Source organism: Accipiter gentilis, chromosome 10 (assembly GCF_929443795.1).
Source record: "Accipiter gentilis chromosome 10, bAccGen1.1, whole genome shotgun sequence".
In the NCBI taxonomy this organism is placed as follows: Eukaryota; Metazoa; Chordata; class Aves; order Accipitriformes; family Accipitridae; genus Astur; species Astur gentilis.
Window position 1 is genome coordinate 35,905,306 of NC_064889.1, and position 21,857 is coordinate 35,927,162.

Here is a 21,857-nt window from a genome sequence, read left to right on the forward strand (position 1 = left end):
AGCCCTTCTCATCTGTGCCTGTTTATTTCCTAAAGAAGTGGTGTTTATTCTGGCTGTGCCACCGTGTCTGCACGAGTCGGCCAGTTTCAGTGAGACCTGGCAGAGCGCTGGGGGTCTCAAAAACATTACAATACGGGAAGGTTCAAGAAATCAAACAGCAGGCGAGAAGAGGGGCTCTGCGAATGCCTCCTCGGACGGACGCCTTCGGGGTGTCCTTAGCTTCAGGGAACACCAGCGAGGCACGTCTCCTCAGCTAGCCCGGCTGGCTTAGCACAACTGCTCGCACAGTCACTTATCAGTTTATAAAAATCTGACAGAATCATGGGCTAAAAGCGAGAGCGCCGTAGGTGTGAGGGCTGGACCAGAGTGAAAGGTGATGGAAACGAAGCAGTTCAGGGGCTGGGCAGTTCTGGGGTTCCCACGTCCCGTTATGGGACTTTTCTCGGAAACCCGAGTACTGCCGAAACGTGGAATATTTGCATTTTTCAGCGTGCGTTTTAAGACACAGACAGCCTAAAACCCAAGAAGGGCTGTGTCTGTTGTGTGGATTTATGCAATTGTTCGAGATACTGTTTTGAAAGCGCAAACCACTGTGGTTTCTAACAGCAGCAACTATTTATTTTTAGAACCGGTACAGGGGAAACAGCGTAACACGTAAGGACTGAAGGAAATTAGTTGGGGGGAAGCACTTATGGTTGGGGTAATACAGGAACAAATACCGCGGCAGCCGGGCAGCCTCCTCCACCGAGGCCCTTCGCCGCCCAAGCGGCCGCGGCCCTCTGCCCCAGCTCCCGCTGAAGCCGGGCCGCTCTGCCGCACGCTGTCGCGGCTGCCGACAGTCGCGATAAACCGCTAACGAACCAACCCACCCGCCCGCCCGCCCGCCCCGTTTCCGGGCGGCGCCCGTCGCCTGGCAACCGCCCTCCGCCGCTTCCGCTTCCGCCGCCCAAGCGCATCCCTGGCGCCCGCCGCTCGTCTCCTCCCGCCCTGGGCGCTGCCGGCCGCCCCTCGGCCCAGCGCAGGCGGCCGCGGGGAAGCCCCCGCCGCGGGGAGAGGGCGGACGGCGGCGGTCCCCGGCGAAGGGGGGGGGAGGGGGGCGCGGCGGCCTGAGGGGAGGCGGTGTGAGGGGCCGGGGCCTCGGCGAGGTCCCGGTCCCGTCGTCGTCGTCGTCCCCCGCTCCGCGCCCGCAGAGGGGCCTGAGTGGAAGCGGGGCGTTTGGGGGCAGCCGGAGCCGTGTGGCGGCTCCCTGCTGACCCCTGGGTGAGAGAAGAGAAGGGCCGGGCCGGGAGGAGGTCGGGCGCCAGCTGGGCTTGCGCTAGGCCCGGGCAGGCAGCGGAGGAGCCCCTCGCACCTGGCCAGCACTGAAATCCTTCTGTCGGTTGGTAGGTCAGATGTGGGGCGAATAGGTGCTTAGCCCTAAGAAGGGATTAAAAGATGTTCGGCGAAGCCGCGCGTTGGCACCTTGAACGAGGGGGCCGTTCCCGGGCTCCCCCTGCTCTCTGCCCGGCTGGTGTGAGGGGTTAGGCTGGCGAGGCCGAGCTGCTGAGGAATGGAAGGGACGGAGAGCAGAAGCGACGCTTCCTCCTCGGTGGTCGCAGACTGGAGTTTGGTGTTTTGGACTCTGTGCTCTGTGATCCTGCCGGTGCTGATCACCTTGTGGTGCAGCTTCCAGCGGTCCCGGCGGCAGGTATTAATACGAGACATCTTTCGCAAGAGCAAGCATGACTGGCACTACACAGACCTCTTTGGCCAACCCTCCTACTGCTGCGTGTGTGCCCAGCACATCCTCCAGGGTGCTTTCTGCAACTGCTGTGGCCTGCGTGTCAGCGAAGGATGCCTCAAGAAGGCAGACCAGCTTTTTCTCTGCAAGGAAATTATGATGAGGAGTGATGGTGGAGCCCACAGGTCTATGCCACACCACTGGATCAGAGGCAACGTCCCGCTCTGCAGCTGCTGTATGATATGCAAACAACAGTGCGGCACACAGCCCAAGCTCTGCGACTACAGGTACTGCAAGGGAATTTGACTTTGTATGAGAAAGTACGATACCATATCAGTATTGTATTTGCCGCGGGGTTATTGGAACATGTTACCCCGAAGGGGATCCTGCAGTAGTCAGATATGAAATTCTGTTAAAAAAACAGCTTCAAAGAACCTAAAATTAAAATGGATGCTTGTGGGTAATTTGAGTCGTAGATTAAGAGTATGTCATTGCATCTCATCTCCACTTGTTCTCTTAATTGCATTACTTCAGCATGATGTGCTAGCTGCTGTATAATTACATATAAAAGGCTCTCTGTATCAGAGTTTATATTTCAGGGGATGACCTTAAGAAGGTTCTAATGCACTTGTCATTTGTACAGTGGATATCCTGAGCAATTTGGGTGGCACAGCTCACAATTCAGAGCACCAAAATGCGTATGCGTCTCTGCAAAATTGGCATCAGCTCAGTGTAACTAGAACAACCAACCATCCTATTGCTGTTTTAAGTTCATTTTTAAGGATACTCAAAAAAAGCTAATGGGAAGTTTTAAAAGCCACTGTAATATAATCTATTGTTAAAAGTTTGTGGTAAGAATGTTAAAAAATATTAAGGAACCATTGAATGGGCTTGCACTGTCATCAGTAAGGCTGCTTACAAAGTTGTCAGCATGACACATAGTGGCATGTTGTGCCCAAGTATAGTGCTACTGTTCCAGGTCCTGGGTACAGTATAAGTGTTACCTCAGCCTTCTCAAAGGATGTCATCTTTCCAGCATGTATTCTGCCAGCTTTTGCTTTGCTTCTGTGTGATACTGTCAAATTGCTTGGTAAGTAGCAGAATTACAGTGTAAATGAGCATAAACCTTGAGAGACAGTGTTGTGTAGGAGAGGAGGGAAGGAGAGGGGTTTGGGGGCAAAGGGGGAAGGAAGGAAGAAGAGGAAAAGAAGAAAGTCACACAAGTATCATTGCTACTCTAGTTGTGCGCTGGATTAGTCAGAAGGACTCCAAAAATAGCTTTCGCAGCTGCTTAAACCAAGGCTTTGGATGTAGCAAACAAGGATTAACATTCTGCAGAGGCTGGCAGCGGATATTGCAGTATTTCCTCTTGTTCTAGTCTGTTTTCCAGGACAGCTTTTAGAACAGGTCAAAAGGCTGAGCAGTTTTGCATAACAATATCCCATCAGCCTTGTACAGTATTGTGTAACCTTTTAGGTTTCAGACTTAAAAGAGGTATTATCAATCTTAAGAAATTTATTAATTAGTATTACTAGTAGCGCTTTGTTAAATTGAACTCTAGTGATTTAGCTGTGCTCTTTAAGGATGGATAGGAGTTCAGTTTCTCAGTGCAACTGTTAATATTGCAGACAATGTAAGAAGATATTTATAGCACTTGCTTTTGGAATTAAAAAGAATAGAATTAATTTAAAACCATTGGGTTGGGTTTTTTTCCACGGAATTCAAATGCTTTTCTAGACTTGGAAGCACATGACCAAGTTATGTAATTTTCTGTAGCCAATACATAGTCATGTAAACTTCCAATGCATGCTTTTCTCTGTAATGTGCTTAAAACATTACTTATAATGGTGCATGTAAACGTAAGTACTTTTCAGAAAGCTAGTCTAGCTAAAATAAATGAGCAAAATCGATGTGCCTGTTGTTTGAGGATTTTTTTCATGGTTTTTTGGTCTTTTTTCCAGATGTGTGTGGTGTCAGTACACTGTACATGATGAATGCATGATGGATTGTTTAAAGACTGAGGAGTGTACCTTTGGAGAATTCAGAGACTTAATTATTCCACCATGCTATTTGTCTACAATCAACCAGATTCGTAAAGACAGAAGAACCAATTATGAAAAGGTAATTGTCTACTGTTTCTTAGTTTTGTAATATATTAAAAAAAAAAACAAAAACAACAAAAAAAAACCAAAACCAAAACCGAACAAAAACCCCACATAGTAAAACTTGAACTCAGTACGTTGTCAGGTTAATAACTATCAGGTGAATATTTCCATATATTTGAAGTACTTGCAGTGTTAATTTGGAGGTGTTTTTCATTTTATTAACATGGTAGTTGAAGCATGAGCAGATGTTCGGATTTTGTTATTCCAAAACAACACTGAGATTTGGGTATCTTACTTCCTTGAATGTTTTGTGATTTTTCTATGGCTGTATTCATAACATTGTAGTATTTGTTGTCCTAGGCACTGTAGAACAGAAATCTTTGACCTTGGTGCATCAGAAGTATTTGTTTCTGGTTTGACTACTTCAGACTAATTGGTAGCTTCCTCATTTCAGCACTTACAGGGGACAGGTTTTGGAGCAAGGTTTTAAACATTTTCAGACATGCTGTATTTGTGTGACTGACTGACTTTTACATTTTTGCAGGTGGTACCTTACTGCAGAAAACACTGGATGCCAGTAATCATACTGGCTAATACTCGTAGTGGAAACAACATGGGTGAAACTTTACTAGGAGAATTTAAAATTCTGCTGAACCCTGTTCAGGTATTTACAGTGAAAAGCCACTATAATAAAAGAAAAGTTTAAATTAGAATAAACATCACTTTGCTTACACAATGGCAGTAGGATCTTATGGAAGATCAGTAAAGGAAACAAATCCATGCCGTTTGTTTTTTTAGAAAGAACTCTTATAGAGAGAGACCAAAAGCAGAGGCTCCTCCCACCCCCAAGTTTGTTATGGTTCTAAAACTGGTCCAGTTTTTTACTTATAGTAACACATGCAGTAATTCTCTTAATGATAAGTATCTGGCTCTTGAAACAGTGTACAAGTTTTAGAAAAATATTTAGATCTTCTTAATTGAAACCTGTATTTGTTTAAATCCTCACTTTACTTGTGAAAATGTCAGTTGTTTACAGTTGCTCCTTTGTGTTGTCACTTTCCCCTTAAAATCTACTGCAATGGCACAGGATGTTGACATAAGGCAGTTAGTTGTTCCTTGGATTTCCTGGCTGCAGTATAATACTCTTCCTTTGAAGTTCAAAACCCAGACTTAGAATACAGCCTAATAGGAATCAGTATGTGTTTGTTTTAAATGCATCCCAATAAGCCTTTAAAGACTAAAACTCTTTGTATGATGACTATTTAAAAATAACTTTTACCTAAAGTCTTTCATCTTGACAGAATTCATCATAATGCCTCTAGATACAGACTTTTCTTAGGACTCTGTCTGCTTGGTTTATCAATGACAATTATTCTAGCTAAGCAGCTGGAGCTCTATTGTGAATTTGGGAAACCAAATCCTGCTCATAAAAGTCAGGACAGCTCATTTGCTAATGTAATATTGTAAATGGAGAATCTTTGTTTTGCGTTAGAATGAACTTCTTGAAGTTGTTTATCTGTGAGGCAAATCTGCGTCATGTTCTGTGAAGTTATGGAACTCTATTTTCCTTTCTTCTAGGTTTTTGATCTAAGCAAAATTGCACCTGCTAAAGCACTCCAACTTTGTACCTTGCTGCCTTGCAACGCTGTCAGGGTTCTTGTCTGTGGTGGGGATGGCACAGTAGGCTGGGTCCTGGATGCAATTGATGAAATGAAGATAAAGGTATTGGGTTTTAAATTAAAAGATGTCTTACGGTGAAATGAGTTTTGGAGCTGCTAAAGTGCTACAACTATTCTCTTACCTGCATTTATTGTTTTCATCTTACTGAATAAGCCTATGGAGAAATATTTGCAGAATTGCTTGTTCATATGGCGGGAATGCATCTTGTTATGAGTCCCTGTAGTTCAGGAAAAATACGAAAGCTTTAGATTTTTAAATTATATTTAAAGTTGTTCTTTCTGTAAAACAAGCTGCAGAATATTTTATGCATTGTTCTTTCCTCTTTGTCTGAACAGATTTATTTTGTCATAAATGGCATGGCTAATAATGGCTAATGTGCTCTGACCGTTTTTTTTCTCCCAGCGTGCTCAATCTTTTATAATAACCTCATAATTTTGCTGGCTACACTGGTTATATTGCCAGTGCATGAATAAGTGCAGTAATTTGTTTCTGCTCCTTATCATATATTCTGAAGAATCTATCAGTCTGCAGCCTCGCCTATTAACAGCAAGTAGAGAAGGAAAAAATAAGCTGTATGTTTACTGTTGATTTGAAATGGACGATATTCCAATTTACAGGGTACTACTAAGAACTCCTGAGAAAATTAAGAATGAAAAATAATTACTAGGGCTTTAGTGCTTTACCTAATAAACTTTTTCTCTAGTGATAGAAGGAGGAAAGTTACTCTTCTTATATCCTTTTTTTTTTTTTTCTCCTGTGGCTTTCTTGTTAATACAAGAAATGTTGTAGTTGAAGGCCATTTTTACAACTTCATGCATAGTCAAAGTGAGCTTCTTTGACTGATAAAATAGAAATGCAGCAAAGTGTAACTATAAAGGTTAATGAATATGAGTATATGGTTACTTGGTCTTGGACACTTGATATGTTGTCCTCAGAGCCAATACGGTTGATGAAGTCTGGGTTCTTCTTTGTTTCCAAGTATTCAAATTGAGTCATTGGAATTACATAAATACTGTTGAGATTATCAGCAAAACCTTTTTATTATCAGCAGTAGGTTATTTGCTCCCTTCATTTATCTTGACTCTCAAATACAGGTTACCTGGCTGATAACTCTTCTTGAAAAAATAGTAACCATAATGCCACTTATTGCAAGTACTTTTCACAGCTGAATTTCAAAGGCCATAGTACATCTGAAATAACTGTTCACCCTTCTGTGGTAAAGAGAGCAAAGACCTTTGCTCAGGTGGCCATTTTGAATGTCTGGTTCTGTCACTTACTCTGTGATCTGCCGAGGTGATTATTGTCTGCTCCATCTGTTGATAACAGTTGGATCTGTGTGTGTATGTGGCACCACTGAAACTTAGATACTGACTTTCCTTCTTTGAGTATGTGAATGTCTGTCCATGGTTGAATACTCTAGTGTTATATGTATCTGTTGTTTTAGACCTAATCTCATTTCAGTCTTGTAAGAGCATTTTGGTGTCTTGTTTTGGTTCACAGCCTTGTGTGTTACGTCACTCTTAATGTTCATATCATTTCCCAGAAGTATGTGCAGTAATGATGTTAGTAACTTACCATGGCTGCAGCAAGTCAGCAGCATATAATCAGGAAATCAGATGAGAAGTTCAGGCTTCCACTTCTAGATCCAAAGCATCATTCTTTTGAAGGCATACTCTGTTCAGTATTAATAATGCATTGTTCTATACTGTGTTTGTATTCTCTTTTCTTCGCACAATGGTTTAACATTTCCTTCCTTTGCATTATCCCTACAATAAGTACTTAAATGTGCCATCTGCTATACTAACGCTGCCAGCTCTATTGCTCTGCACTATGTAACAAGCTGCTCTGAAGATGAATGCTATTTATCTAACCTGAACATTTGGGGGTATAAGGGAGAACATGAGTGCTGAAGAAGGAACTAATATGCAGTGGTTTTGTATCCTAGGGGCAAGAACGTTATATTCCACAAGTTGCAATTTTACCTCTGGGAACAGGTAATGACCTGTCTAATACACTGGGCTGGGGTGCAGGTTATGCTGGAGAAGTCCCTGTAGAACAAATCTTACGAAATGTCATGGAGGCAGATGGAATCAAACTAGACAGGTAAGTAACAGTCGAAAGATAAATTCTATAGAAACAAATACTACTATAGCTCTAGTGATAGCCATTTGCAGCAGTATGTGTAAAGAAATACAAGTGTTGCTGGAGGGAACTGCAAAATGACTGAGGTCCAAAATTGGTCTTTATTTAGTTGTTCTACAAGGCTTAACTCCTTCATAATTTAACTAAGTTTGAATCTTTTTACTTGATCCCAGTATAGATATGAGATTCCTGACTACAGCTTTGATACTAAGTGAGAACAGGCTGTCATGAGTCTAAGTAATGGCTGTTGTTTTTCAGATGGAAGGTTCAAGTAACAAACAAAGGATACTACAACTTAAGGAAACCAAAGGTATGGTTTGCAAGTATAAACACGGATTCTGTGGAATACTTGTATGTTTATACTTATTTTTCTGGTTACCTATTTCCTGTTAAACATCGTGACTTTTAAATCCTAATAATTATATTTAATAAGACCATAACTAGAAGTTCTGTCTTACAGGTATTCACCATGAACAACTACTTTTCTATAGGACCTGATGCTCTCATGGCTTTAAATTTTCATGCTCATCGTGAGAAGACTCCCTCTCTGTTTTCCAGCAGAATTATTAATAAGGTGTGTTTGGTAAAGTGACATTTTCTCCTTGTAGTTGTTGACTTGACTTAAGACTATTTTTTGCTTTACATTACTTTACTCCCCTACTTCCTTTCATGCCATTTTAAGAGTTTGAACTCATTTTTCTTAGGGAGGGGATTCCATGGGTAAAATATGTTTCCAGCCCACTCACAGGTGTTCTGCCTTGCCTCTGCTTGCTTGCTTACAGAATATGGTGTTTGTTCAGTTTTTTGTTTAGAATGTTTCATTTGCTTTGAAACTTAATGGGTTAAGGACCTTGCCTATTTCCTTTTAAAGTGGAAAGCAAGTTTCTTATGCAAGTTGTAGCCTATCTCATGAAGAAAGCTTAGTTGAAGGATGTGCAAATATGTTAAGTATGAATTTTAGTTAAGGTTTGCAGAACAATAACTATACATGAATATTTCAAATAGTCTTTGTATGTATTGTCTTTTTCTAACAGTGTTTTCTGTTCTCCTTGTTTTGGTTTTTATAGGCTGTTTATTTTTTTTATGGAACCAAAGACTGCTTAGTACAAGAATGTAAAGATCTTAACAAAAAGGTTGAGGTAAGTTTTTTTTAACTTGCTTATTCTCTGGACAGTCACTGGAATGTGAAAACTTACCTTGTGAAAGAAAAAGGGAAGAGCTTTGCAGCTTACATCTATGTGATATTTGTATAAGGATAACTCTGGACTTGGACTATTTTTGATGTAACTTTTGCTATCTGCAGCTTACTTCATGGAATTCATGTCTTTGAGCTTACTGAAAATTCCTCAATTTTTTTCTGGCCTTGACTCAGTTCTATGAGTTCAAGTACTGATATTCAGATAAAATTTGCCTTAGCACCAGAGACTTATATATAAGTGAGAGTTCCTTTTTTCTTTTCTCTATTAATAGAAACTTATTACACCTTAGGATATCTTGTGATATCAGAAGTCATTTTTTAAAAGTATGAAAAGAAAACATGTTCTATTTGTACAGGGCTAGTTTTTCTTCAAGTGGAAGCCTATTAAATGCATAAAGAAAATAACTAGCTTATATTGAAATACTGAATTTGATCCACAGTAATTAACTTCTGTTTGTCTTTTAAAGCTAGAGTTGGATGGTGAGAGAATAGAGTTGCCCAATTTGGAAGGCATCATTGTCCTGAATATTGGATATTGGGGAGGTGGCTGTAGGCTCTGGGAAGGAATGGGTGATGAACCTTACCCCTTGGCGAGGTACATGGTGCATCTTTTTCTTTTTTTTTTTTTCCTTTAACAGTTCTTGTAGTGTAAGCAATTCCCTCCAGTAGGCTGTGCTTGTGTAGCCAGACTTGTCTGAAAGTCAGAAGGTTACCTAGTGACAGTAGGCTATCTCAGATTTTTTTATCTTCCTCATGTTAGAGACTTGGACTAAGTGCATCCCACACATTAAGTTTTGGGTTGTGGTTTTTTTTTTTTAAGATGTTCTCAAAATGTCTGGCATGATTAAGCAATAGCATTGAAGAGGCTATTAAAAATAAAGGTAGCCTTCAAAAAGTGGAAGATATGTCCATTTCAGAATATAAAAGAACACATCTTAATAGAGCTTAAAATAAAAAGTAAAAACAATGCAAGCCAAAAAATTTACTCCCGTGCTTGAGTAAGTTGGCTGGAGCAATACTAAAGAGAATAGATGGGTACATTAATTATTACCTCTTGTGATTTCCTTCTTCAGAAGCCTTATATATAAATATACTTAATAGTTCTGTTACAAGGCTTATGATCCTGGATTTCTAAAAAATGTTTGGGCAAGGTCCTTTACCAAAATCTAAAAAGTTAAGCCATTAAAAGATTTTCCCATAGATTAATAACTGAGGGAAAAGACAGAAAATTGTACAAATCTGAAAGAGAAATCCACTGTGGACCTTAAGTATGCATGGTGATCCTTGGAAATTATGGATATATCCGTAATTCCCAGAAGCTAGCTAGGGTGTACCAGCTGGTGTATTGCTCCATATTTGCGTTTTTGTATGGCTTCCTTTGCCATTCAGTGTGACTTGTTGTCCAGCTCAAATAGATGGTTTAAACATATTTGTAGAATAACATTTGTCTCCTTTATAGGAACAGCCATAAAAGGACTGTGTAATATTTGGACAGGTATTCTAGACCTCATAAGCATCACTAAAAGGTGTCTCTTTTCTTAATTCATAGACATGACGACGGACTTCTGGAAGTTGTTGGTGTTCATGGTTCTTTCCACTGTGCCCAGATTCAGGTGAAACTAGCAAATCCTGTTCGCCTAGGGCAGGCACATACAGTGAGGGTAAGTGGTGTTTATGAACCTGTTTCCCTAAATGGTTTTTTTAATACACAGTATAGAATCTCAAGCACTCAACTGTCTGATCTGAAGTTGCAGTTTGCAGTTAAGCTAGATGTTTCTCTTGCTTAGTAAAAATTAATTATGTCATAATTCACAGTCTTCTGTTGCTGTGGGTGGTGGCCTACAAGTGCAACTAATTATATACTAAGTTCCTCCCTGGCCAGGCTGAAAATGTGCAGCATCAGTATATTGTAGTTGTAAAAGGTATCTTCAGAGCTACTTTGAACTGCTATGATTGTGTGTTCTTCTATTTAATACTAGCTGATCTTGAAGAGTTCAAAGATGCCGATGCAGGTGGATGGAGAGCCGTGGGCTCAGGGGCCCTGCACTGTTACCATAACTCATAAGACACATGCACTGATGTTGTATCACTCGGGTGAACAGACAGATGATGACGCTTCCAGCGTGTCTGAGCAAGACCACATGAGAGAACAGATGGACGAAGATGTATAGATTTTGCAGAATTCAACCTAATACAGTGATGAACTTCAGCTCATTAAGAACATTGAGAATGCCTAATCTAGATTAAGGTTTATGCCGTAAGGTTCATATTTGTGAATGAACTAGAGCTGAGGAAAAAGCCATGCTTTTACGTTCATGAAAACTTTCACAGCTGAATTACCACAACTGTTTTGCCTTTTAGATTGGTGGTGATGCCCAGCCTTTCTAGTTTGAGGAGTTAGTTACTCTAATGGCAGGAAGGAGACAGATACTGCAGCCCTTCCTTGCTGTGGAATCAGATCTTCTGCACATACACAATGCAAAATATTTTATACCCTTGGAAAGGGAAACAGCTGGGAGTTTGGCCTGCTTCCACCTGCCCTCTTCCCCAGAACAGTTCCAGCACAGAAAGCCAGACCAAGTAGGATGTGGGCTGATTTTCTGACAACAGCCTGCTCCTGGCTGCCATCTCTTCTTGGGAGCAAGACAAATACTCTTCTGTACACCTGCTTGTGCAGTGCCTATTGATATGCTTGACTGGGAGAGCGGAGGATCTGGGAGCTCTTGGGAAGGTGGTTAGCAAGAAAGATGCTTTTGGACCAAAGGTTTCTGGAAATATTCTGTTAGCAAATTACCTTTTTCAGTGGCTATGTAAGCCATAGATAGAGTACTTCTGTGGTCCTGAGTACTCAAGATACAACTTCAAAACAATTGTACTATGACTTGCACTGAGGTACTGTGACTGACTCTGCTTCAGTTCAGTGAGAGACTAATTCTAGTTTTTGTGCATAGCAACATCATAGTTCTTGAGGAGGCTTTGTGCGGGAAAATTTGGACAAAGGATGTGTCTTTTTTAGCTGTTTAGAGGAGGGTTTTAATGAAGTAATGATGATGGACAAATGCGTTTGGTATTTTTTTAAAGGCTTGTTAAAGGTCTTGCTTTGTAATTACCTGAAAATGATCAATGGTAAGTCAGTCTGTTAACTGTTTCAACTTGTAAGAGTGGAGGTTGAGAGCTAGGTTTGCAGGGGTTAGCAAGTTCTGGCGTTCATGTGTGTAATTTGATTGTGAAAAAAAGCATGGAAGCATTTGTTTTCAGACTGGCTCTTAGGGTGTCAAAGATACTTTGTTGGACCTGAAACTTCGTTTCCCATATGAATATAGGGGGAGAAAAAGATTGGTGGCCTATGCTGATAGTAAAGGTTAAGAACACGTACAACAGTACATGGAAACAGTCAGTTTGGCATATCTGAAGCTTCTCAGGTTAAAAGCTTCTCAGGTGAAAACATCTTCATGATTAACAGAAGTAAAAATCTGCTCCTTTTTTCTTTTGTTGTAGGTATTTTAAGCCCGGAGCAGGTGAGAGCTATGAGTTGAGGTTTAAAATTTGTCACTAAGTAATTCAGTTAAGTTCAGTTGAGTTACTGAAAGTGATCTGCCAAGTAGGAAGATAATTTATGCTGAAGGTATACTGTATAAGCTAAGATCAGAAGAGAAGTTGAGAGCTTTGGTCTGAACTTTGAATGTTGCTGCTTTTGTCAGAACTGTCCCAGGTTTTTTTTTTTTCTTTTTTTCTTTATGCTAACCGAAAGCGATACCACCGGGTAAAGTAGGCTGTGTTTCTGGGTTTTGTAAAATGAAACTGTTTTTCAACAATCTATAAAATGATGTTTGCATTAATGGTGAATGGACTATTTATATTTTAAAATAATTTATTGAAACCTTGGCAAAGTCAGTATTTTTAAAACTTTCAGTTGTAATCCTCTAATTTAGAGAGCATTTTTAACTTGATGGTATTCATTGTAGAAAGTGTATGTACTAGACCTTAAATACTACTGATTATCAGTGAATTTATAGATGTCTGAAAATGTGATTAGAGTGTAATGAACTGTAAAGCTGAAGCCATTTGTAAATTCCATGTTCATTAGCCTTATACACTTCATCTTAATTATTTTATTGTATGTAAATATAGAGAACAAATAGTTAAATCTATGTAAAAAGTGTTTAAAATACCCCAAAGTATAGTATGTTAGACAAATCCACTACCTTTTTTTTCAGTTATGAGGTTCGATTTGTATTGGCTTCAAAAATCTTACTAGTTATTAATTTTTAAAAAAAAACTTGTAACCATCAGCATCCTAAAAATAATTAAGTTCTCTGCTATGGTTTTTACCTAACTATTGTTTACAAACAAACAACAAGTCTCTGGAAAAGCAGGGTATGTGCTATGAAAGGCAGCGTTTTCTCAAGAGAAATGACACTGCTGGCTACTTAATCTAAACTATTCATAACACAGTTTAAAGAGTTACCTGAAGTTGATCACATGATTATTCAAATTCTTTTATAGCCTAAGAACCTTTAACTGTTCAAAAACTTCACTTTTTGAACTCCTGACATCTAGAAGAAAAAAAAATTATGTCAGGACTTTGAAAGTCTCCCTCTTTTACAGTAGGTGAGCTGGCTTCTCCACTTGTGCTTTGCCTGAGTGGGTACCAGTGATGTTGCACTATGTTTGTGCAGGCAAGGTCCTCCCGCTTACTGTGGCTTGCTAGGAGTCCAGTCCTAAATGCGTGAAATCCTCTTTGGGAAATGTGAATCCATTATTCCTTTTGGAGAAACAAAGCAGAATTGGAAGTGAAAGTAGCATCTAAATGGGTGCTTGTTTGGGAAAACCCCTGGTAAATGGTCTTGTTTCTGTTGGACAGATCATCCCCTCCTTGCATGTGGAAGTGAAGAAGTTTGTGTTTCACAAATTGACTGTTAGTCATTGCAGCAAATGATAGGTAGCAAACGTAGCTGTTGTTAAGCATGGGGAAGCCTCTTGTAAAATTGTATTTATGGTATGGAGAATATTCTGTAAGGTTGAAGTGTCTAGTTCCCAGTCAGACATGGGGTCATCCTTCTATTGTAACTATATGTAGCTGTCATGCATGAGGAAAAAAAAAAAGTTCTTTTTAAACATACAGTGTTAGCACTAGAATCTGTTGGGAAGTCTTGGTGTTTCCAACATGCTGTCCTTTGATTTCAATGTATCCTCCTTTCCAGTATGTTGCAAATTGGGTTAAAGCCTGGTTTGAGTTATTTTTATCAAACTGTTTTAAGTGTTAGTTAGACTGCAGACAGTAAATGTCAGCAATGGGCACCCACATTCTAATGCTAGCATAAATGAACTTTTCTAATTTTTAATGTACCTGTAGCTGCTTAATGTTGTCATGTCTGCGTTGTGACTGTAAAACTGTTACATGCTGCTTTAATGTTGTAGGTGCATAAAGCACCAGTACAAAAAGCTACTCTAGCTCTTCTGAAAGCAGAGTGGAAACCTGAAAATACTGCAGTACATTCTCTATCCAGAAGGGGGTACTCTGCAGCTGGATCTCATGTCCTGCACTGAAGAATTTTCCCTTACCCTGTTAACGATTAACACTGGAAAAATTGTGAAAGTGATGTTTCAAAAAGATAAATAATAGTTTCTTCTGGCAGTCTTCATACAGCATACCTTTGTGTAAAACGTACAGGCTGAATAATCAATTCACAAAGTTTATTTTTAAGTTTTATTGCTGCATACACTAGCTTAACTGACTTTTGGTCAGATCCCGATAACTTTCTTTACTGTAGGTTCTCACTCCTATGACATGCAGTACAAAAAATTTAAAGTTGTATGGAGAGCCTTTCTGTGAGTCAGCTTCCTGCCTTGCTCAAACCTCACTTGTTTACACGCACAGGATGTGTGTGCCTATTTTCATGTGCATAGAACTTCTTGTCATAGGCTTTGTTTTACTTTGTGTTTTCACTTCAGCAATTCATAGCAGGGTTAAACTGTTTCAAATGCCACATGCATTTTGGATCTTTCTCCATATCTGGACTTTTTTAAAAGGCATCTGAAGCCCAAACTTGCATTCTTCATCTTCAGAAATAGTTGAGGTGAATGGCATTCACTTACGTTTTTTTTTTTTCCTAAGTATGTCTATTATTCCTGGTGTTTAAAGCACGTTAGGGTAGTATTTAGAGCATACTTTTAACAGCACTTTGGAATTACTGCAGTTATTAAAGAACACAGTCTCATGTTTTCTTTCTACTGCAATGGTGATATTCCTGTTTCAAATTAATTTGGAATTATGTTCAAATTTGAACATTTTTCTCAGCTAGCACTGTTATGAATTGCATTTCATGTTTGCGATGTAAAGACTGTATAGCATAATGTATGCATTTGATACTCTTTTTTTATATGTTCACTTTCAATGTTGCCCCTTCATAGGGTTTTTTTTCCAGGTCTTGCTTTTCTTAGGCACTAAGTAACTTGAAACAACATTTACTTTACTTAGATGCTTTAAGTTCATGCTCTTGGAAAACAGACTTGAGTTTCTTCTGGTTGCAAAAGAAAATGCTACCATGTTTGAACATACTTGGGGAAAATCATCTTGTTGAGGCAATGCTTATAGCAAGAGTAAGTTAATAGTTTCTTCTGTATAACTTCAGCTGATTCAGATTGAGAAACTTGTTCCCCTGTACATTTTGTCTTGCTAGTGTTTACACCTACTCAGTAAGTACTTCTTTTCCTCAGTCATTTAATTAAGCATCTTATGCTGACTCACTTTCAGCTAAAAATGTCATTTGGGACAGTATCAAAAGCTCTCCTGAAATCAGGATAGTGAGCTTTTCTTCTATCCCCTTTACCCTTCATGCCAGCTAGCTTGTCAGAAAAGAAAATTAGAATGGCTTTGCACAGCTTATTATTAGCACAATAACCCACCTGTTTGGCTTTCTCAGTCACCATCAGTACACCTGGAAGATATTAGAAAGACCTCCAAAGGTTCCCAGTCCCCCAGACCTATTTTGAAAGTACAATTTTTGCTCTTTGCTGCTGGGGAGGAACCTCCCCATTCTCCACAGGTTTTGAGAACTGATGGTTAAAGGTTCTGGTTTTCAGTTTGGCCAGTTCCTTCTGGTTCTCCATTATGTTGCACTGAAGCTCATAGCTTTCGTAGTGTATGTTATTGTATCTCACTGGTTAAAAAAAAACCTTAAAGCACTGTACCTTAGCTGTGAACAGCATAATGGTATCAATGTTATAATAGTTATTCTTTGTTACTTGGCAACAAATGCTTTTTGGTAGAGCACCACTGTAACCTAGTTATTTAATCTATGGGTAAGAGTAGGACACTTAGGAATCTTTGCATGTGTTTTAACTGAAAATCCTTTTTTGTTCTTTATTTCATACTGACTACTAGCAGTTTTCTTCCTTTTGGAAGAGAAAAAAGATTTGACCCTTCAGTTAGGAGTAAACTAGGATATCTTCAGATTTAAAAATACTAGTACGTAACTGATCCTGTTGAATGTGAACCACTTCTTTAAAAATGCTCTGACTTTTTTTCTGAGAAATGATAGCTGCTTCTTGAACACAGGAATGAGACAACAGAGACCACTTGTTCATTTAGCAAGTAAGTACATTGAGATAATTTACACATTCTCTATTTCAAATTCATTTAGGCCACAGTTCTAAAAGCATGGCATGATCAAAATTTCTCTGTCTCACTAAGAGTGCTGAATATCCAGTTCAGGTTTTGGGCATCTCAGGGAGAGACTTCTAGCTGGAGTAAAGCCACATGCCTTGACTAAACCTAGTGATGTTATGCGGACTTACGTTAGCTGAGGATCCGGCCCTTAACTGTTCAAAAGTATGAATGTATTCAAAATTTTACTTTGTTTCCCATTAATACTGCCCTGTTTACTGTGCTGTATACCCTTATTGCTGTATGTAATTCATTTTTTGCGTTGTTTCATTTGCAACTTGTTTGTAGATTTCAGCATAAAAATAATTTTAAAGAGTAAGTGGGAACTTACACTGTGAGTTTACTGCATTCTGTATCTTCAAAGTTTACATCCCTCAAAAGCCATTTTGTCCACTACGAACTGCTGTAATCCTTAGAGTACCTCCAGCCATTTTCTCTTTCTAGGATTTTTATAGATGGATTTTTATTTTTGTAGCTTGTAAGTTCAATATGTATAGGATTTATTTCTATTTAGTAATTGGTGACCAGAATACTGTAAAAATGTTACCTTGAAGAGGTGTAACTTTAAGTTAGTAATAACTACTTGCAAGAAAATACCAGCATGTTAACAGTTTAAAAACAACAAAAAAAAGTTATTGTTTAGCTTGGAAATACTGTGATGCTGTGACTTGGGATTTGTATTGAATGTGTTTATGCATTTATTCTGAAGTTGCACTAAACAGGGAAAAAATGAGCTTAAAATGCAAGTAATACATCAAAAGTAGAATTTATAACATCTTAGGTTTTTTTCAACCAAGAAAGGTGGTTTGGGATTCAGTATTTTTTTGGTTTTCCCACAGAACAGTGAGGAAGGAGTGATCAGTGTACTCTCGATGGAACAGTTGTTTCCGTATGGTGAAGTTTGAGATATATATTATTTAGTGCCCAAATATAAGCAAAAGCTGTCTGCACTGTTCCCACCTCTCTTCTCAGAAAACAAAAACTCAGAGCAAACCTGACTGCTCATAGCTGTAAAGTATATGAGATCTTACTTGCAAAGAAATAACCAGCCAACCTAATATTGAATGTCCAATTTAAATGTTTAAAGTCAAAATGTGCTTAATTATTTTTTTTTTTACATCAAGTGATGCTTTCAAATCCCAAATTGTTTTTCTTTTGTTTTTTAAAAGGAGGCAGGCTGAAATGAGGGGATAAGGAGGTATTACTGTAAAATTCTTAGTCATAAAAGCTGGGAAGTGTGTTCTTTATTTGCTGCATAGGCACAGGAAGTGTGATTGTGGAACGTCTCATAAAAGTCTCTGCACCCTCATTGGCTTCATCCAATATTTCTGAAGCAGGTGATAATACCATAGCCCCCTGTAATTGTGACGTTTGCTCAAATCATTACATGCGGGTGATGTGTATTATTTGAGTACTTGGGCCAGGTTCTGTCTGTAAGAAGCTGCAACTTCACTGAAGTCACAGAACTCCACCCAGTTCTATGGCAGTACTCCACATTAACGTAAGCGAAACTGAAGAAAACTTTTGTCTTCAGTGAGTTGTGTCATGGCCTGTCTCTTGTGACTTAAGCTCCCAGAAGGCTCCTTTGAGAAACATCTGCTCCATATTCTTCATAGAAGTTTGTAAATACAGACTTTTTCACAGCACTGACTCGGTTACTGAATTTCCTAATGCATCTTTTTGTTGTCTTGTTATTTGTACTGTATTTCTCTGTAGATTAAAGTGTGTGAATTAAAGTATTTAAACTCAGTTTTTCCTGCTCCTCACTATACATAAAAGCAAATGCAAGTTTTCAACTCTGTGACAACCTAGTGATGATGATAACTGCCTGGCTTTTAGAAGGCTGCAGTATGATAAGCTTGGTCATTTTGAGAACAGAGTTGTATTTTGTCAAACGCTGCAGCCATGCTTCTGCCTGAGATCCCTGCTGCAAAATCCAAGCATTTCAAACCTCAGATACGTGGAAAAAATTCTAGACAACATGGTAATGTCATTCAGAGCTAAAACTAATTCTGTTTGGTAACTTACAAAGATGTCTCAGCAGCTGCTTGCCCACTTCTGGTTCATCCTTCTCCTCAAGGTATTCACCCGTGGGGAAAAGCTGAGTTTGTATGGCTTTGTAAGAGATATGTTCAAAATGGTTTTAAAACCCCAGGCTTCAATAGTAAGATGAAATGTCTAAATCATTCCTTCTCACCAATGTCAGTGATTCGGCATCTTAAAAACTATTTGTGGCGCACACTCTTTATTTAGTCTAAGGGGGAAATAACCCTACAACTTTCTTATCTGTAAAGAGCAATTTCTAAGTAAGAGTTCTAATGGGAAATGTTTTGGTGTGGTGTGGTGTTACTATAAACTGGAGGCAGGAGGGCTGCTGAGCACAAGTCGGCACGATACACGTAGGGCTTTCCACAGGCAGGGGAAGTGCTGCTGCTGGAAGGTGTTCAGAGATCAAGTGGCTCAATGCTTTCTCCTGATGGCAGCAGATGGGTTAGTTTGGGCTTTTGGAAGTGAATAAATCTTCCTATGTGGCCACTTAATCATCGTGTCAGCTCCCTCCCCAAGTCCTCTCCTCTCTGTTCCCCGATCTCATTTGCACAAAAGAGAGAATGGGCTCTGGCCTCTTAGCTCCTATATTATGCCACAATCAAACCTTTTAAAGACTATTTCTGTGTTGTTTTCCATTCAAGATTGGGTCAGAGCATAGGTATTCAGCAGGTTTTTTCTTAGATGTAAGACAATAGTTTCACAGAGCTTTGAGGATCGCTGGCACTAATGTTAATACAAGATCTAGGTTTAATGCATTTTTAAATGTTTTTAGAACTGTTTGAGTGAACCATGCAGAGCACCAACTTGAGCCAGACTTTAGCCTAAAGTTGTGCAAGAAGTCACACCGCAGGTACATGTGGGGAAGAACAGGGCATCTTAAGAATAGTGTAAGACTGAAATTCTGTCTTTTGATAATAAAAGTAAAAATGTAAAATATTTGGTGAATGAAAAGTAAAGCGGTTGTGTGGGAGTCCAAATAAGATTCAGGGAGTCCAGTGTTAGGCACTTGAGGGCTCAAACTCTGATTTCAGGGTATCTCCTCTAGCAAACACATTTTCCTCTTAAGGAAAAGCCCTAATGGCAGAAATGTGACGGACAAACTCTGCTTCTTTTCCCTTGTGCATCTGTAGGCAATGTGAGAACACGCTGCTAACCACAAGGTAACAGATGGCCGGAGAGTCCTGGTGACCGCGGGCGCTGTCGCGGTGCGGGGGGAACAATGCCCTGCGGATCTTCGCATGTGCCACCCAGCAGCGCCGAGGGCCATTGTCCCCGGCCCGCTGCAAAATCCCGATTCCACGCTTAAGAGCTGCAGAAAAGAGCCCGGCTCTCTCAGACCTGCAAAAGAGCAGCTCCCCATGTCGTTCATTGAAAATATGGAAAGGGCAATGCATATAGAAATCTAATTATTGGCAGGCACAGCCCGGCTTTTAGCATGATAATTGCAGGCCCTTGTGCTTTCTTGTGCGCGGACCTCTGAAAGGTACTGGTGAAAGCAGAAGTTAGAACTATTGAATTTCCATCAATCATTCCATGTTTGCTTTGATTAGGCTGACACGATTTTTGTTGGTTCCTGAACCGCGATGAGAAACCGTTATTCATCACGCTTAAATCTTTTTAAAGGCCGAGGGGGGCTGCCGGGCCCACGCGATGTGGGCAGCGGTAAGAAGAACCGCAGGGGCGGTGGTACCGTCGTGTGTCCCCCCACCACCATCACCACCACCTCTTTTTGGGGGACCTGCAGCCTCTCGCTGAGAGACCCGGGGTGGTGAAGGGGAGGAGGAGGAGGAGGGGGGGGGACGCGGCCTGTCCCCGGCATCCCCCTCCTCCCTCCCTCCCTCCCGCCCTTATAGCCCGGCCCGCGGCCCAGCGCGGCCTCTCTGCGCCGGGCGGGCCCGGTATGGCCGCGGAGCGGGGCTCGCCCAGCCTCCTGGCCCTCCTGCTGCTGCTGGCGGGCGGCGGGCAGCGGCCGGGAGCCGCCGACTACTGCAGCTGGAGGGGCAGGTAGGCGGGTAACGGGCCGGGGTGGGGGGGCGGCCGTTAAGCGGGGCCGGCGGCTGCCTGAGGCGGCGGCGGCGGGGGTGGTGTGGTGTCGGCCGTTGGGTACGGGAAGGGCAGGGCCGGGTCCGGCTGAGGGAGGGCGGCTGCCGCGCCTTGGCTGGCGGTTTGTCGTCTGTGAGTTTTGACAGGAAAAGAGGCAGCAGGGCTTTCTCAAGAACTACGTCCCTTTCCTCTGCGTTTTGTTGTCTCCCGTCTTTTAACCTAATTCCGCTGTTAGGGGCTTGGTTTTCCGAAAGCAGTGGAATTGCAGCAGCTTGGGGAAGAGCTCAGGAGCAGGGCCGGTACGGCCTGCTTTGACTGCAAACGTTTTCTTCGTGAATTCTTATGGGAAACGTTAAAAATAATTTTAGAGATTCAGCCTTTTAAGCCAAATTTTTCAGATGTAACGTCAGTACTCTCGGGGCAGCTCCTGCTGTGAGTCAGTGGCTCTCACCCCTACCCACCTGCAGGCAGGATTTTCCAGAGCGCTGCCCAGTCCTATCGCACAGAACATTTTTGCCTCTATTTTAGCAGAGAGAAGTTTCCCTCTGTCATTTTTTCCTGGATGCTGCAGGCATCCAAGCACAGGTTTGCAGGTAGGCAAAAGGGATGGAGGCTCCTTTCCCTACTCCCTGGTGCAGCACCAGATGTGAGCGATCCTCCTCCTGTCCGTGGTGGGAGGTGAGGGAGGGAAGGCAGCCCAGCTGGAGAAAATTAACTTAAGAGTCGTTAGGATAGAGTCGGAGGTGGGAGCAGGACTTGTATCTCTGGGCAGCCAGCGCGGCAGTGACTGCTGTGCCGTGGGTATCGTCAGTGATGGACTGATGGTGTTGTCTTGGCAGCGGTTTGAGCTGGGAGCCCCGTTCCCGTGCGGTGGAGCAGGTCCATCTGCGCTGCACCGAGGGCTCCCTGGAATGGATGTACCCAGCGCGAGCCCTGCGTGTCGTTCTGGAGCCCAACCTCTCCAGTGCCCGGCGCACCACTGTCTGCATCAAGCCTGCCAGTGACTTCCAGGGTGCCAGCATCTACGTGGAACGTGCTGGGCAGCTGCACCTGGTGGTAAGCGAGGCAGAAGGGGCTCGACCCCACCACGTCTCTTGCTTCAGTGCCCACACGCCGCAACGAGTGGCCCTCTTCCTGCAGGCCAGCCCGCAGAGAGACATCAGCCGTCGGACGGCCAGCTTCCAGTATGAGCTGCTGACCAACCAGGGTGCTGCTGGCCCCGAATTCAAAAAGATGGCACTGGTCGAAGGT

General features: G+C 41.4%; 2 protein-coding genes across 7 annotated transcripts in view; both read left to right on the plus strand.

Annotated features, from left to right (window-relative positions):
- Positions 1 to 1,121: 1,121 nt before the first annotated feature.
- Positions 1,122 to 18,263, plus strand: DGKE (diacylglycerol kinase epsilon). The gene is made up of 11 exons (XM_049811791.1): positions 1,122 to 2,007; positions 3,682 to 3,841; positions 4,370 to 4,489; positions 5,404 to 5,547; positions 7,451 to 7,608; positions 7,906 to 7,957; positions 8,108 to 8,221; positions 8,715 to 8,786; positions 9,313 to 9,440; positions 10,395 to 10,506; positions 10,825 to 18,263. The coding sequence occupies exons 1-11, from the start codon at positions 1,550 to 1,552 to the stop codon at positions 11,014 to 11,016; spliced, it is 1,710 nt and encodes a 569-aa protein (XP_049667748.1). The 5' UTR covers positions 1,122 to 1,549; the 3' UTR covers positions 11,017 to 18,263.
- An 83-nt stretch (positions 18,264 to 18,346) lies between these two features.
- Positions 18,347 to 21,857, plus strand: part of LOC126043415 (meteorin-like protein) — a 29,670-nt gene continuing 26,159 nt past the window's right edge. For 5 of the 6 annotated variants that reach the window (XR_007507441.1, XR_007507442.1, XM_049811799.1 and 2 more), the window contains exons 1-2: positions 18,347 to 20,567; positions 21,446 to 21,855. Coding sequence is in view for 4 of the 6 variants with exons in the window: in XM_049811799.1 (XP_049667756.1) it covers positions 20,464 to 20,567; positions 21,446 to 21,855 (514 nt within the window). In the remaining 2 variants the exon portion in view is untranslated. The remainder of the gene's footprint in view (positions 20,568 to 21,445; positions 21,856 to 21,857) is intronic. The other variant, XM_049811798.1, reaches the window with a different exon arrangement.

Coding starts and splice junctions, on each gene's coding strand:
- DGKE (XM_049811791.1), top strand. CDS start 1,550: ATGGAAGGGACGGAGAGCAGAAGCGACGCTTCCTCCTCGGTGGTCGCA. Junction 3,842..4,369: donor GAAGAACCAATTATGAAAAG/GTAATTGTCTAC, acceptor ACATTTTTGCAG/GTGGTACCTTACTGCAGAAA. Junction 8,222..8,714: donor CCAGCAGAATTATTAATAAG/GTGTGTTTGGTA, acceptor TGGTTTTTATAG/GCTGTTTATTTTTTTTATGG.